At 41.2% G+C, this 17,679-nt stretch overlaps 1 protein-coding gene across 8 annotated transcripts; it reads left to right on the top strand.

Moving 5' to 3' along the window:
* Positions 1–5,342: 5,342 nt before the first annotated feature.
* On the top strand, positions 5,343–17,646 carry phf3 (PHD finger protein 3). Of its 8 annotated transcripts, none has more exons than XM_027174390.2 (16): positions 5,343–5,495; positions 7,147–7,409; positions 7,502–7,618; positions 8,556–9,831; positions 10,690–10,924; positions 11,936–11,981; positions 12,074–12,194; positions 12,396–12,552; positions 12,705–12,821; positions 12,944–13,063; positions 13,150–13,288; positions 13,374–13,572; positions 14,023–14,170; positions 14,251–14,340; positions 14,435–14,630; positions 14,800–17,646. In XM_027174390.2, the coding sequence occupies exons 2-16, from the start codon at positions 7,172–7,174 to the stop codon at positions 17,205–17,207; spliced, it is 5,607 nt and encodes a 1,868-aa protein (XP_027030191.2). In that variant the 5' UTR covers positions 5,343–5,495; positions 7,147–7,171; the 3' UTR covers positions 17,208–17,646. The 8 variants fall into 8 exon arrangements, with proteins under 8 accessions (XP_027030191.2, XP_027030197.2, XP_027030200.2 ...); XM_027174396.2 differs by having other exon boundaries at positions 5,344–5,495; positions 7,210–7,409; XM_027174393.2 differs by having other exon boundaries at positions 5,360–5,495; positions 7,152–7,409.
* The last annotated feature ends 33 nt before the right edge of the window (positions 17,647–17,679 follow it).

Here is a 17,679-nt window from a genome sequence, read left to right as displayed (position 1 = left end):
CTCCGAAAAAAAAAAAAAAAAAAAGTCATGAGGAGACATGACTTATTAATGTTTCTGGGATTACAGTAAACAGCACTTAACTAGATGGTCTTCTATCCTGGTTTTGTTTTGAAAGGAGAAATTTTGACTTTTAAATATCCAAATAGTGAGTTGTTTTGGAGTTTTTGAGATCATTTGCTTCTTTATTTAGAAAAGTGAGTGAGATTATAGGCCAGATTATATTCTGAGATAACAAGAGTTCTTGATAGTAAGCAACGATTAAAGTGTCTTCCGAAAGGTTCGACTCGATCCTAAAGCAACGATAAAGGAACCGGTGTAGAAGTCAAGGTTTCATGAAAATGTGGATGCAACTAAATATTTCAATAGGACAATGATTCTGAGTATACTTCCAAAAAAATGGCTTTCAGACAACTCCAAGGATTGAAGTGGCTGTTACAAAAGCACTAAACCGAATCCTGTTGAAAATTTGTGGACTGAACTGAAAAAGTGTGTCTGAGGGATGAGTTCCAAGAACCTGACAGAGTTACACCTTGTTCTGTCAGAAGGAATGGGCTCATATTCGATAAATTATTGTGACAAGTTTGTAAGAAGAACGTTTTGTTCAAGTTGAGGTAATTAAAAGGCAATGCCATCAAACGATAACAAAAAAGTGTACAGTCTATCACAAGGCACAACTTCACACACGAAACAGGCAATGTGGAGATGCCGCTCAGCCAAAAATGAACGTCTTTCGACTGGGGAAGGAAGTTGGGGTGTATTTGTAATTGAGTTCATTTGTATTAGTTGTATTAAACCAGAACAAGGATAAAACAATTTTACTTTAGAATTACAAAGAAATTTATCTTCAAAGTCACTAATGTGATTTATCCAGAAAGCAGTGTTGATTTTTCAAAATGTTAGTTAATAAAACCATCTCACATCACTTCAGCATGACCTACTCTATGGTCACAATCAAGATCAAATAATTCTACTCTGGAATTCTGAAGTCACTTTAATTATTATTATATTAAATCTTAATTAAATGAATATTGAATTAATTCATATTATTATTATTATTATTATTATTATTATTATTATTGTTGTTGTTGTTGTTGTTGTTGTTATTAATAATTATAATAATAATAATAATAATAATAATAATAATTAAGATCATATTTTGGGGGGCACGGTGGCTTAGTGGGTAGCACATTCGCCTCACACCTCCAGGGTCGGGGTTCGATTCCCGCCTCTGCCTTGTGTGTGCGGAGTTTGCATGTTCTCCCCGTGCCTCGGGGGTTTCCTCCGGGTACTCCGGTTTCCTCCCCGGTCCAAAGACATGCATGGTAGGTTGATTGGCATCTCTGGAAAATTGTCTGTAGTGTGTGAGTGTGTGAGTGAATGAGAGCGTGTGTGTGCCCTGTGATGGGTTGGCACTCCGTCCAGGGTGTATCCTGCCTTGATGCCCGATGACGCCTGAGATAGGCACAGGCTCCCCGTGACCCGAGGTACAGTAGTTCGGATAAGCGATAGAAAATGAATGAATGAATGAATGAATGGTTAGTAACAGGTGCTATGTATGTGATATGATGAGGCCTAAATTCTGATTGATACATTTCATGCATGTTATTCTTTTGTAGGTATGAGCATATCTACTACAACCTTTTCAAAGATCTTGGAGATAAAGTTAATTATCTTTAGTTGGACAGCTGGCAGGGGTCAAAGTCAGGTTTTTTAATCAGGGGTTTGAAAACTGCTATTGTAAAAGATTTGAGCACATAGCCAGTGCTCAGGGAAGAATGTCTTATTTTGGAAGGGGTTCAGTGGCTAATGATATTGTCTGGAAACATGTAGGCAAGGGATCCAGCCTGCAGGTTGATCATTTTGAATTTTGAAATTAGTAAAATGACATCACTCTTGAAGGGGAGTAAAGCAGTCTGATCAGAAACAGTAACATTATCACCTACAGCATTATATATATCAAATTGTTTGGTTTTAAATTATTAGTCAGAATTTACTGAATTATAATCTCAATTTTTCCATTGAAATGATTCATGATGTGGTGAGTTGCATATATCATGTCCAAGACGCATTTTAAACAAAATGAGATAATGGTCTAAGATAGCTTCCGATGTGGAAGTGTGACTATATTTTCTGTATTGAATCCAAAGGTTAGAATGAGATCAGGAGTGCAACCTCCATATAAGTGGGTTCTATTATATTCTGATTAACCCCTACTGAATCTAAGATGGACACATTTGCTGTTCTCATATTGTCACAGAACCATCCAGTGGGTCCATAACACTCCAAGATGGGGCCACTCTGGAATCCAGTGAACAACCATGATGGTATAGAATGGCTTCTGGTTGCAATAGATGTTTGAGGCTTTGTCATGTCTTGCCAAGTCTGTGCACAATCACAGACTCCATGTCAACTCCTCACGGGTTTAATTAAACTCCTGCTTACGCCTCAGCTCCAGAGGTCCCACTTATCCATTGACTTCATATACTGTATGAACTCCACCGCTCGGAGGGATTCATGACTATAATAGAGATTGTGGACTGCTTTTCCAGAGCATGCAGACTGGTTCCCCTTAAGAGCCTACCCACAGCCATGGAAACTGCCACAGCGCTGGTCAACCATGTATTCAGGGTATATGGCCTACCAGAGGACATAGTTACCGACAGAGAGGTACAGCTCACTTTGTGAGTGTGGAGGGCCATTATTTGAACATTAATGTCAGCCTTACCCCTGGATATCATCCCCAGTTGAATGGCCAAGGAACTGAAGTCCCATGAACTGAATTTTCGCAAAACTCCCTGATACACTCTTTCACAGGGCTCACCCCATTCCGATGTGTCCTTGGGTTTCAACCCCCACTGTTCCCCTGGTGAAGTGAACCCTCCAATGTCCCCCAGTTGATGACTGAATCAAACATAGCCGGAGGGTATGGGAGAATGCTCATGTGCAGCAGTTCGACGTCAGTGCCTGTAGGTCGATCGGCAACACCACCCGCACTCGTATTTTCAGCCTGGTCAGTTGGTATGGCTGTTAACCAGAAACCTCCACCTCTGACTGCCCTGCAGGAAACTCAGTCTATAGGCCCATTCAAGATTCCGAGACAAGTGAACCCGAACGTGGTGGGTCTCATCAGCAATATTGATGAGTCAGCATACAGAAAGGAGGCGCAACAAATAACTGTGGTGTAGAGCCAACAACTTGTCTCTAAATGTTGATAAAACTAAAAAGTTGGTTATTGACTTCAAGAGAACAAAGTGACCATTTTCCAATGAACATCGATGGATCCTCCTAGAGGATAACTTCAGCTTGTCACTCAACACCAGCTCCATCATTAAAAAAGCCCAGCAGGGTCTCTAATTCCCACAAAAGATGAGGAAAGCCCATCTCCCTCCCCCCGTCCTGACTATGTTCTACAGAGGGACCATTGAGAGCATCCTGAGCAGCTGCATCACTGTCTGGTTTGGGAATCGCACCGACTCGGCTCGCAAGACACTGCAGCGGACAGTGAAAACAGCTGAAAAGATCATTTGAGTCTGTCTTCCCTCTATAACAAACATTTACACAACACGTTGCATCCACAAAGCCAACAGCATTGAGCACCCCTCAAACTCACTCCTCACCCTCCTCCCATCTGGAGAAATGTACCGGAGCATTCGGGCCCTCAGCCAGACTGGTTCTGGCTCATCAGCCTTCAACACCCAGAACTGAACTTCACCAAACTGGCTTTGCACGCACAATAAACACACCACACTCATTTAATACAAATCTATGTTTACCACCCTTACAAACTAATAATATGCTATTCATGCACTTTAATGCTGTTTTGCACAAAATGTCATGCTGCTTTTGTTAGTGTACATATGTTTACAACCTCCTGCCATTATAATCTGTACTGTGGTCTGTGCTATACAGTATATATACTGTATATAGTGTCTGTCTTGCACTGTTTGCACTTGGTTGATGTCAACCTGTTTGCACTTGGTTGGTGTCAACCTGTTTGCACTTGGTTGGTGTCAACCTGTTTGCACATTTGCCTCTTGCACAGTCCTGGGTATCTTAATATTTAAGACCTTAGTATAATGCACACATGCTCATTGCCTTGTACATCCCTGTGTATTTTATTACTTTAATTTATAACTACAGTTTACTTTCATGCACATTATTTTTTCATTCTACAGTATACATATTTGTTATATATTTTATTCTACAGTATACATATCTCTTTTTTTTTTATATTTTTATCCTTATTTTTTCATTGTTTACTTTTATCTCATCTTTCATTGTTGTGTTTCTCTAATAAGTGCAATATCCATGGAGCAGACCTGACTCACATTTCACTGCTGGTTATAGATGCCCTGTATAATTGTGTATGTGACAAATAAAAATCTTGAATCTTTCTATGCACTTTAGTTTTTATTTCTTAGCTCTGTGTTGACTTATGTAGCCCTCTGTTGTTTTATTTATCATCATGGTCATGGAGAAACGTTGTTTCATATCACTATGTACTGTGTTAGCTATATATGGTGGAAATAATAATAAAAACGTATTGGCTTGACTAAGCTGGTTTAAACATTTTAATATGGATACTCATTTGTTTTAGATTGCCACCTAGTGGACAAATAATATAAAAACTTGTTCATGTATCCTTGAATATATGAATTTATACAATTCTATATTTCTTACTGTTGCTGCATTTACATGGATTGAGTAAATCTTTAAAAAATAAAGTTTATTTAGTTTGCTTATAGATAATTAACCTTAACAAGGCCGCATATCTTAAAACACAGCAAATGTGTGCATGTCCTCCATTTTCCATCACTGGCATTTCTAAACACTCCATGGAGTGTGAATGTGTGTGTGTGTGTGTGTGTGTGTGTGTGCGCGCGCGCGCGCGTGCGTTTGTGTGCATGTCAGCCATCATCCATCACTGGCATTTCTAAACACTCCAAGGAGTGTGTGTGTGTGTGTGTGTGCGCATTTCCTCTATCACTGGCATTTCTAAACACTCCATGGGGTGAGTGAGTGTGTGTGTGTGTGTGTGTGTGTGTGTGTGTGTGTGTGTGTGTGTGTGTGTTTTTCCTCCATAACTGGCATTTCTAAACACTCCAAGGAGTGTGTGTGTGTGTGTGTGTGTGTGTAATTGCTTTGTGCCCTGAGAGACTCCAAGTTCCCTGTTAGCACGTGTAGGAAAAAAGGAACAGAAAACGGATGGATGGATATTTTCCGAAACACTAAAAACATTTGACAGTAAATCTGACTCGAGCATTCCTATATTTCCATACCTAGGCCGGTGGAGGGCGGTGTGCTGGCAGCCTGTCCTGAGTGACGCCCTCTACAGGCCAGAAGATGCGTTACAGTTACTGTGTTGTCTTTCGGGGGAAGAGGGAAGTGCAGGCTGCTTACTGCTAAATCTCATGTGAGAATGATGTAGGCAGCGGGGCATGATGTGACTGACATTTCTGACCACCTAAAATATGCGCTGGCTTTTCGACAATAAGGTAATGCTTCGTTTTGTTTAAACTGAACCTCGCTAAGTACCTGTTACAGGGCTGTGTGTCGCGAGGTGGGCGTTAACGCTGCACTGTAACGCGCATACGGCCTTGTTTAGTTCCAGCCTGCGCACAAACAGCGCACTTCACAACTTCATGTTTGTAGCAGGCAGCAGCGCGTTTCCCCGCGTCTCAGACGAATGAATCGCTGAACCACAACGTGAGTTTGTTACGTTTATGAAAGTTGTTGCCGCTTGACCGGTTTATACGCAACTCTAATGAACGTCAGTTGTTATAAACGCTTGTTATTAACATACACAGCTTAGCTAATTTAGCTTAGCTTTAAACACGGCCTGTGTGATGCTTTAAAGCTAACTCGCTAATGATCATATGACTTGCTAGTACATTTTAAAGGTGGGTAATTTTCAATAAACATATCGGACATTCTAGTGTAATTACGTAAAACCCTCTCAGGCTTGCAGGCTATAGTCGGAGTTTGCTAGATAGATAGATAGCCTTTTTTTTTTTTAAACACTCGGCTAGTCAGGCCTACCACAGCATGCTAGTTCGGATTTGTGTTTTTTTTTTTCTCCTACCGGTTTTCCGACCAGGTCCAAGTTATAAGTAAGTAAGTGTTGGCTGACGATTTCACCCCTCCTGGATTATGATTGGCTGTTTGCTTACAGGCATGAACTTCCAGCCAATCCTAGCACAGAAGGCGGGACTTGCCGGAATAAGGGTGGACGCATGTAATCCTGATAAACACGTTACTTTGTGAGGATTCTGTCTGAGTTTCCCCATTTGATGTAGCGTTAATGATTCTTCTTTACTTCTTTATATGATTCGTCGTATATTTATGACAGAGTCACCCTTTAAGGAGGTCAGAGGATAGTAAGCTAGAGAACGTTACAGTAAATAGGCAGCATTCAGATTGGTCACTGAGCAGCAGCAGCAGTGGGCTGCTTCTGTATGGAGGGTCACTGATATTTTCACTCAGAACAAATCTCTAACAATGATGATTATTTGTCAACTTCAGTAAAAAGTGCATCATGTTCAGATTAACGGTGAAACTCGAGCCTGTTTGCAAACACTGCTGTGATGCATAAATGTCCCATTCAGGTTGTATCCACAGTACTATCATAATATAAATGTATATAATTTTACACGTATAAGTACCTGGTGCTCTGTTGAGTAGAATTTAGCAGCAATATAACCGGCTTATTACATGGATGTGGCCTGTGTGTTTTATTTTACGTAAGAGTTTACACAAGTATGATATGCTTATACTAATACAATTTTCACCAGAAAAGACACGGTGAGTCATTATTGTCGTGTGAAGGTTCATTGATGGCGATTGATGACTATACAGTTGCAACGCTGAGGAAATCAGCAGCTCAGGACAGACGTATTTGGTCTCCAGGCTGTATGTTCCACTTTTCCACTTCCACTTTTTAGCCTTGAGAAATAGGTTGGCAAGCAAGCAAAACATAGCCTTGGGTGTCATACAGGTGCTTCTACATGCCGGGTGGATGACTAATGAATTTGTCATTTTTCCACACCTGCAATATCTGGATAGGCAGCAGTTAATTTCGGTTAATTTTATTAAAAAAAAAATATATATATATATTTTTTCTCTATCTTCTTCTTTATCCTCTTCTAGAGAAGTCTTAACAGTGGAAGCATTCATGGATATAGTTGGCACATTTAACCATTTGATTCCCAGTGATCAGTTGGAAGACTCTCTGCTCCTCGGCCAGAACTTGGAATGTGAAGCAAGTGATGAGTTTGCATCAAGTGACAACCTGCCAGGAGACTCGCTCAAGAACATGCTCAGTGACAAGGATCCTATGTTTGGATCGGCCAGCTCACAGTTTCATCTCTTGGAAAACGATGAAGCTAACTTTCAGCTCTCCAGCTCATTAGGTGCAAACAGATACTTTTACAGGCAGCAGGGATTAAGGACGTATAAAGGTTTTAAATCTATATTTATTATTATTATTTTTTTATTGTTTCAGACCAGGATATGAACACGTCAGGCTTCAGCCAGACTTGTGCTGAAGGGGACGAGACTCCGGCTAAGTTCCCCAGAGGCAGGAGAAAAGGCGCCATTCAGCAACCGAGGAAACAAACCGGTAACAAGAGAGAAAGCGTTATCAGTCTGACAATCTGAACAGTTTACTACAGAAATCATGATGTTGTATTCTTCAAAACTACTTTTGCTAAAACAAAATGATTATGGTTAGGTTTATGGCCTGGAATTTTCATTGTAGGATAATCTATCATATCGTTATTGTTATGACACCTTTGGGTATAGTTTGTAACAAAATGAGCTGATCTCCTTAGTGTTTGTCTTGATTAGAATATATTTAGAAAGTGGCTCAAAATAAAATCTGTTATGTTGCCAATATTTGTCAGTGTTACAGAGAGAAAGACTGTGAGGAAAAATTCTTCTAGTGGAGCAGTGTGCTGTGCTACATAACCAAAAGCAGATATTTCATTTAGCTCTGACCAGCAAAGACACGTTCTTCTGTATGTGTGATAGTTACAAATACGCTATGAGCAAAGACATATCAGTTGTTTAAAGCAGTAGCCGATTAGGGTTTTTCAGTGCACCCGTGTCATGGTGGTTGTGGTTATAGCAGTATGATCGAAGCTGAGTCCAGCGAGAGTTGTGATATCCAGTCTACATTTTTGGGGCAGACACTGCTGAACATAAAAGGAACATGATTGGGTAAAAAATTAACCAGTAAACCCATCATACACTTTAACTAACCCTGAAACTGTGACACAGTAACAACTCTGTAAACACTACATTATTGGTTCTGAAAGGATATTTAACTCTGTAATAACATATGTCTCAGCAATGACCTGGTTTTGGTTGCAAAATGATAGCACTTGTTTTTAAACTGTAATTTGACACATTTCTGCAATAATATATTTGCTTTGGTTGGGTTTCATTACAGAGCCGTTCATTCTTCGGTATATAATCTTCATACACGAGAAGGTGGATTTGGATTGTCAACCGGTTCACACTTATCATAATAGTTTTTTATTTTTGTCTTTTCTAAGCCTTTTCGTCAAGAGGCCGCGGTAGAGGTGGACAGACAAGGCGCCCTGGTCCATTTAAAGGAGTTTCCACTGAAGCTCAGATATCCGGAGTAAAGGATGCAGAAGAACCAGGATCCAGTAGCATTTCAATAGTGGAGATGCACACGGAGAAACGGGAAACCTTATTGAGCCGCCGGTTTAACGTGCATGAAGTCGACCCGTCGATGAGTCCTGTGGTTGTGCTGAGGCGTTTAACAGTCACAGTAGGGGGCTATAAAATTGAACTGCTGCCTGGACCTTCTCACACTTCTGGATCAATTAATACAAGCGCTATTCAGTCTCTGAGCTTCCAGGACGATTCCATGGCCACAGAAAGCAATGGGTTTGCTCTCGGAGAGGCCCAGACTCTTGAAGTGCATTCGGCCCCAGAGGTTGTTGAAGAGCTTAAGGTCACTGAACATGGAGCTGATAAAACGCCTACAGATTTAGGGCCATGTGTAAATCCGAATGAAGTACAACACACTAACGGTGCGACAGAAGTAACCACAGACACCAAAGCTGTTGACCAAATTGAGGCAGAAAAGCCAGCTAATGATGACAAATCGGAAAGAAAAAATGTCAAAACGGATAAAATCCCCACTAAAAAGCTCCTGAAGCCCAAGCAGGCACTGGCTTTATCCAAAAACAAGCACATCAGCAGAACAGCTATCCTGCAGAAGGGGTCCAAGCTTCACAAACTACAAGATAAAAAGGTGGAAAAAACTACACTGGAAAATCAACAACACATCAAAGCCAAGCCAAATAGCATAGGCCTAAAACAGCCAGCTTTGTCTCTCAAACCCAAACAGGCCTTGAAACCACAAAAGGAGCAAGTCTGTGATCCGGTGAAGCACAGTGCCAGCCCCTCTGTTCCACGCTCTCCCACAAGAAATAGAAAGGTGTCCTCGGATTCCAGTCCTGGTACTAAAGTAGTTATGAATAAATCTCCTTCTTCAGCAAAGAAGCCACAAAATCCATCACCAGCAGCGGTCAAACAGAATCAGTCAGTGAAGGATGGCCCAGTAGAAGAAGAACAGGAGAGAACAAAAAGCAAGAAACCAGAAAAGCTCTTGCAGAGACAGAGAAGCCGAAGCAGCAGAAGCATATCTATAGATGAACCTCAGTTATTCATCCCTGATAATGCTCCTGTGGTGAAAAAGGTGTCTGCAGACGGGGATCCTACACCTGCTTCTGAAAACGAGACAGCATGGGATTCAAACAAACAATGTGGATTATGTAGTAAACCACACAGCAATAGGTATGTTTCTTTTCAACCTGACAGATTAACAACCCGATTCTTCAGGTTAAACGTTTTAATTAGAAGTTAGGTTGTCTCAAACAAGCTCACTGCATGAATCAGTGTCAGCCTCCCTAACATTGTCTTCATAGAAAATGCTCCCAGAACACTATTTTACACTAGTGTGTATAGGGTGTTTTCCCTGCTCGAACATACAGTAACCTGATCCAGCCAGTCAGCTAAACACTAAATGTGCAAGGTTTAGTCTAGGTCTTATTGCTTAAAGATTAAAGGTGGGGTGCACAATATTTGAAAAATGCTTCAGAAAACTGAGTTGGGCCGACTAACAAAACAAACGTGTAGCAAATTAGCAGAAAGGGGCGTGTCTTGTCGATATGCGGCATAGAGTGTGTTCAGTGCGCATGTCTGACATTAGCAGAAAGTAATTGAAACATTGACATGGCGGATACCTGCCGTTACCTCTGCCTCGGGTTCTGGGTGTCGAATGTCGTCTTCCGCGTGAAACGGAGCTAAACCTTTCACGGTATGACACACAGTACTACAAAAACACAGTTGACCTGTATTACCGTAGTATTACTCCTTAAGTTCATTTATTGATAAATATCCCCTCGGCCAGCTGCCCCAGCAAGTTCCGCCATAATAGTTGCCTGGGTTATGTATGTATGTGTAGGGCGGAGCTATCAAAACAGGGGTGACACCCATTTGGGTTAGGGATGTGTTTGTTTTGGTGATTTCAAATGTCAACATTGGCTTTCAAACATCGTACACCTCACCTTTAAGACCATGCATCTAACATGATAACATATTAAATGACTTCACAGGACAGTGCATTACGTAACAGTAAGTGTGTTTTTTTAGATTCATGGTAGGCTGTGGCCGCTGTGATGACTGGTTCCATGGAGACTGTGTAGGATTGGACCTGGCTAAAGTACAACAAATGGAAAAGGATGACCAGGAGTTTGTCTGTCTTAAATGCTGTGCTGATGAAGGGGGGAAAGGTAACACTGAGAATACAGACAACAATTCAGCAACAGATCAGAAACAGGAACCCGTAGCATCAGTCACGGCTGGCGGAATCCGGCCTTTTAGGAAGGTAAGACTCCTGTTTCTGGTCTTCAGTCAAATATTTTCTCCACTTTTGAATAAAAAGGCTGTAAAAAGAATGTGTTGTATGAGCGGACAGATTTGGTCCAATTAGAACCTTGATTAGACATGTCCATCACCTGGGAGATTTTACTTCTTTTTCCTTTAAATATCTCTTTTGATGCCTCCAGGCACTGTAGGGCTTCTAGTTTGGTTAAGATGACACTTTAAATGATCAAGAGTCTAATAATAGTAATAAAGTGATAATAATATCATTGTGTTGTGTGTCAGTGAGATAAATCCATCGTTCAGCCAGCCGGCAGTTTGCTCAGGACATTTAGACTACGACCTGAGCCGATGTGAGTCAGCGACCTAGCAGGGTCACAGGGAAGGTGTCCTACTACACATGCCTTCAACTGTGTTTAAGGCAGATAGCATGTAATACTCTGCTTCAGAGACACCGTGCCCCATGGACAGCTTGTAAATGACTCTTTAGAGCCGAACAGCCCGTATGCGAATGGATTAGAACAGAGAGAAACCGTTCTCATTCACCATGGCTCTAAGTTTTCACTTGTTATAAAACATTAGCAAATGAATGACTGATGTGATTTTTCACACCTATTCATTTTCAGTGGGGAGGCAAAATCCTGATCAAAATAACATTATCAATAGGGTTTAAGTGATTTAAAAAACAAACAAACAAACATTTGGATTCATATCTGCCATGAGGTCTTCCATAAAAGATTTGAAAGTGATATTCAGTGATATTTGCATAAAACTGGGCATATTAGCATGACCCCATTTAAAGTGGTACTGATTTTGCCCTCATGTGGCATGCTTGTTAGTCTTCATATATACACGTGTATATTTTATAAGCATAAGCCCATAAAGGCATTAAGGGATTTCTTTGTTTTTGCTTATGTTAGAGTCTGTTTTTTATTGACCACATTTGTCTGGACTTATTTGAGTAGTAATTTGAAATGTGAGGAACAGCAGTGTAATTGTTGTCACTTTAAACCAGGACTCATCAGAAAGGCGATCAGCAGTGGATTCAGCACTGAAATCTGGTAAGATTGTTATTTCCGTTGCATAGGATGATAAACATGCATGAGCAATCATCTGAAGTTCATTAAATATGCCTTTGTTTTTGTTTTCTCAGGGTCAACTATGAAGCATGAGGTGAAGAAGGCTAAAATTTCTGTTCCAAGCTTAAAGAAACCATCTACTGGACAAATCAGGAGGAGTGTCCGTGATTCACTAGAGGAGATTCTATTGAAAAGGTATAGGATGTATTAACACCCTAACCTAACACCATGTTGTGATCAGTGACATCATTGATAATTTGATAGATGATATTTTGAAGAATGCCAAGGTGGTAGTGTATTTAGTCATTGTTGTGTGGTGTTACAATGAATTGTGACATACTCTTATTTAATCAATTGTTAAACCAATAATTTGTTTTCATTATCCATTGCTCAAAGGCTGAAGGAATCAGACTTGAAGGTTTCAAAGGAGAGGCCAGCAGAATTGGCTAAACGGACAGAAAAAGAGCTTTTTGCCCTCTTCCAAGGTGTCGACAGCAAGTACAAGAACAAATACAGAAGCTTGATGTTCAATCTCAGAGACACAAAAAATAATGTAAGAGTTTTTTTTTTAATTCAATCCTTATTTCTGGTCCTGTGTTGCTGCAATAATTCCTTTAATATTTTATGAATCCTAAAACCCATTTATTATAAATTTTGTGCCCAGAGGTTGACAATAAGTAAACACACATGCACAACCTCTTCCAGGTGTTATTCAAACGTGTTCTCAAGGGAGAGATTCCACCTAGAGCTTTAGTTCGTATGAGTGCAGAAGAACTAGCCTCCAAGGAACTGGCTGCATGGCGACAGCGGGAGAATCGACATGTAATAAACACACAAATACAGGAACATACTTTGGATTAAAAATGTGTCCAGTATTTGAAAAATTTGCAGTATAACAAAGTATTTTGATATCAGCTGTCTTTCACTACCAATCCTCTTTGCAGACAATTGAAATGATTGAGAAAGAACAACGGGAAGTAGAGAGACGACCAGTCACCAAAATCACACACAAAGGGGAGATTGAAATTGAGAATCAAGAACCTGCAAAAGCCCCTGAGGCATTAGTAAGACTGAATAAGCTGCTTCTTTGTCCAGTTGTCAAGCCCCATGTCCAAGTTATAGAAAAACATGTCTCCCTTCTTTTTTTCAGCCTGATCCTGTCCCTGATGTTGTTGAGGCGTCTGAGGAAAAAACTACAGTATCAAAGGCAGAAAGCCCCAAGAAAGTTAAAGACACAACAAGCTTGCATAAGTCTCATCTTTTTGATCTTTACTGCAAGATCTGCACAGGTAGCATGTTTAAACCTTTAAAATATTGACTGTCATTGATTAAAAAACAAAGTAATTAATTACATCACTTTTTTTCACCTGCAAGGACGAATGGCTCCACCAGTGGAGGAGGCAACCACTAAGGCTGTCAAAGTGGCTACAACTGTAATTAGAAGGCAGTCCACAATTACTGAAGGAGAGAGCCATGAATCCACACCCATATCTCCACCTATTGCTTCATCAGCCCTGGTGGATGACTTGTCTCTGAGAGCGATGGAAGAAGGCCTTCTTAACTTTCCTGCAAGGTAAAAATGATGAGTGCTTAAGTGAAGCACCTTTAGACTGAATGTTTGAACCTTAATATTTAATGCAGAGATCATTGTTAAAAATCTAATTTTGATGCTTAGAAGCTTCACCAGTTCGTGTCTTGAACTCTTGATTCTTAGACTACCATAGACTATAGCTGCTGTTAGGTGCACTTGTATCTGGGCAGTTGACTCCACTGTAAATTTTTGCTAAGGCTTTTTGAGTATATTACTGGAACCATTGATCTACAACCTTCTAGAAGAATTTTCTGGCTTGTCAGAGTATATGAACAAGTCTGTCATTAGCAGCCTGTAAGCAAACAGTATTTAGTGTGTAAATACATATGGCCCCAAGTAGGCAATTGCCTGGCACAGTTTTATGCTAGGTTTTATGTTATCATGGCTTCCAGGGAAATTTCACGACGTAATTAAGGCACTGATTCTTTCCAGGTTGGAAAGTGTAAGCAATAAAGAAGATACAGCTGCATTCCTCTCTGGTTTAGAAACTCTATGGAATGGCTATATAGACATGCCATCTGTAGCTCGGTACTTTACAAAAGCTTACCCAGTCTCTGGAACTTTGGACCACCTAACTGAGGTAAGTGTCATTTATGAAACCAGCCATTCTGACATTTGAATTTAAGGCAAGCTATAACTTCATTTGTATTTACATTGCAGGATCTGCCAGACACAATCCAGGTTGGTGGAAGGATCTCTCCCCAAACCGTCTGGGACTATGTGGAGAAAATCCGTGCTTCTGGTACAAAGGTGAGAATGACTTGCTTGCTGTACATGTTATATGGATATTTATTAATAAATAAATTCCACATCTTATGGTTTGCTGTTGCCTCTGCTCCCTCAGGAAATATGTGTAATTCGCTTCAGCCCAGACACAGAGGAAGACGAGATCTCGTACACTTTGCTGTATGCCTATTTCAGTAGTCGTAGGCGATATGGTGTTGTTGCCAACAACCGCAAACAAGTTAAAGATATGTATCTCATCCCTCTTGGCTCCACTGAAAAAATCCCACATCAGATTGTTCCGTTTGATGGCCCAGGTAAGACCTGATTTACTAATGACTCTTTTGACTACAGAGTTTCTTTTTTTTTTTTATGATTGAATCATTTGGCACCAAAGGAAGCTCAGGGATAAAAACTAATACTGCCCTGCATTCAATCATACATTTCATCTTAAGTTACATTTTTTTTTCTGATCATTTGTAACAGGTTTGGAGACTAACCGAACAAACCTTCTCCTGGGACTAATCATTCGCCAGAGGCCCAAGAGGGACTTTGTGGTCCTCCTACCAAGTGAGGCTAATGAACCTACAAGTTCATTAGCCTACGAGACCAAACCTCAGGTAGAACCTATTCAGAAACCTGTGGTGGCCCGAGATGAGGAAAGAGACTTTGTAAACAGTCTTGGTAGGATGCAGAAAAAAGACAGTGTAAATCTTAGCAAATCCACAGTGACTGAATCTCGGTTAGATATCGAGGATGAGGAAAATGTGTCATTGCGTTTCCTCCCGGGCGTGCTAAAGCAGCCCACATCTGAGAAGGCTAAACCAGCGGATGATGAAATGAAAACTATGACCAGTAATGCAGTCAGTCAGACATCTAGCTCTGATGGGGACACCTCAGGACGTGTCACTCTTAAAACACCCACCACCCCCAGACTGGACCGTTTCATTATTAAAAAGAAAGATCCGAAATCTGTCGAGAAACAAGAACAATCTAGCTCAAATGCAGAGATCATGAGTTCACCAGATAAAGAAAAAGAAGCTGGACTGCAGAGTGGAGTTTTGTTATCTCTTAAGGATAAACCAGGAGATGTATCAACAGAGACTTTCCTCTCTAGCCTTTCCACAATACAGCCTAAGACTGACCATAACAGCACTGAAACAATAAGAGATACCACACCACCAAGCACACAGACCAGACAAGACATAAACCTAACTCCTGTATGCACTTCAGCTGCATCAACAGTTGCCACTAATGATACCACTGATGATGTTTCCAAGCACAAAACTGTGAAAACTCCTACTAAGATATTAAAACTATCCACAACTGGCATTATCACTGTCAAAAAGACTGATGCAACTGAACTTGTTAATACCAAGCAGTTGTCTTTGAATAAAGACATACCACAACCAAAAGTTACTCAGTCTGCACCTTCAGACCTATCATCCGTTACCCAGTCTGCACCTTCAGACCTGTCATCCGTTACCCAGTCTGCACCTTCAGACCCTTCATCCGTTACCCAGTCTGCACCTTCAGACCCTTCATCAGTTACCCAGTCTGCACCTTCAGACCCTTCATCAGTTACCCAGTCTGCCCCTTCAGACCCTTCATCAGTTACCCAGTCTGCCCCTTCAGACCCTTCATCAGTTACCCAGTCTGCCCCTTCAGACCCTTCATCAGTTACCCAGTCTGCCCCTTCAGACCCTTCATCAGTTACCCAGTCTGCCCCTTCAGACCCTTCATCAGTTACCCAGTCTGCACCTTCAGACCCATCATCAATTTCCCAGTCTGCACCCTCAGGTCAGTCATCAGTTTCCCAGTCTGCACCCTCGGACCCGTCATCGGTTACCCAGTCTGCAGCTTCAGACCCTTCATTGGTTTCCCAGTCTGCAGCTCCAGACCCTTCATTGGTTTCCCAGTCTGCAGCTTCAGACCCTTCATTGGTTTCCCAGTCTGCAGCTTCAGACCCTTCATTGGTTTCCCAGTCTGCACCCTCAAATCAGTCATCGGTTTCCCAGTCTGCACCTTCACAACCATCATCAACAACAGAGTCTGAACAGCCACAGTCAGAGTTTAAACCTGTTGAAGAAATCCAGACCATCACCACTATTTCCTCGTCTGGAAAAAATGAAGCTCTCAAACAGTCAAGACAACGTCTTTTAAGTCCCAGTCCTTTTAATACTGCGGGTCATGGGCCTCTGCCAGCTACATTTCCTCCTTATCACACCGCACCAGTTGACCATGCTTACCATCCAGGACCGGTGCCCACCTACCCACCCCAGTCTAACCCTGTGCCGTTTATACCCCTGCATCAGCAAGCCCCTCCGCTGTTTAGCTACCCGCCACCTCCACTTCTTCCAATGATGTTCCCCCAGAGTGATCCTCAAAATCAAATGCATGCCCCACCTTGGGCTCAGGCAGTGCCTCCTCCGGCATGTTTTCCACCGCCCGTCCCAGATGTAGTCACTGGGCCCCCACAGTCATATACAATGCCAAGATTCCCTGATTCCTCCATGCTGAATCTGCCACCCTTGAACAAGAGTGATCAGGGCTCTGAGCTTTGGGACAGGAAGTCCAGGCCATTGGCTGATCCTTTCAAAAAGGATGACCGAGACCACTATGGGAGGTACAGGCACAAGAGCCAACATTACGAGCGAGAGAGGCACAAGGCCAGAAGCCGGAGTCAGAGCCGGAGCCGAAGCAAGAGCAGGAGTCGCAGCAGGAGCCGGAGCCGAAGCAGGCACAGACACAAGACCAAGCACTCGCGAGAGGACAGGCATGGGGAGAGGAGGAAAGAGAGACATCACAGCAGTCACCACAGGGACAGAGACAAACATAGACGGGACTCTGATCATGAAAAACACCGGAGAGACTCAAGAGATACACACTCATGATGTTCATGCTCAACCTAGATACACTCATTCAACATTGTTGTCCAAATATGTTCATTTGTATTTACTGGATAGTAAAAGATTATTTATAACATTTTAAAGCCTTTTATGAGGGCAATTTTAAATTTTTAGTTAGTTTGGATTAAACATAATTTGTTTCAAAGTTTAATTAACATAACCTTACTGTCTCAGTCAGAACCAGATTTTCATGTTATGAATGAAAAATTAATGCCAAGAAGAATAAGAAAAAAAAAAGTAAGTTCCTCAGCATTTTTAAAATATCTTACAACATTTTCTATTTGCATTAAATGACAATGTGTCTGTACATTTTGGCTTATCAAACAGTAGAGATAATATGCTCTCTGCACATTGTGTTTATGTACAGTTCATAAAATCTTTTTATTGTTGGTTAAATAAGAATAAACCAGTCTTTTATTAAAAACCCCAGGAAAGTAGATTGCAGTTAATTTTTAAA

The sequence above is a fragment of the Tachysurus fulvidraco genome, chromosome 7, assembly GCF_022655615.1.
Source record: "Tachysurus fulvidraco isolate hzauxx_2018 chromosome 7, HZAU_PFXX_2.0, whole genome shotgun sequence".
NCBI lineage: Eukaryota > Metazoa > Chordata > Actinopteri > Siluriformes > Bagridae > Tachysurus > Tachysurus fulvidraco.
Note: the sequence above shows the minus strand (reverse complement) of the source record. Positions and strands in the feature narration are given on the sequence as shown.

Excerpts from the sequence above, each read along its gene's own strand:
- phf3 (XM_027174390.2), top strand. The coding sequence starts at position 7,172 with ATGGATATAGTTGGCACATTTAACCATTTGATTCCCAGTGATCAGTTG. Across the intron at positions 12,195-12,395 it reads GAGGAGATTCTATTGAAAAG|GCTGAAGGAATCAGACTTGA; the intron begins GTATAGGATGTA and ends CATTGCTCAAAG. Across the intron at positions 13,573-14,022 it reads CTTCTTAACTTTCCTGCAAG|GTTGGAAAGTGTAAGCAATA; the intron begins GTAAAAATGATG and ends GATTCTTTCCAG.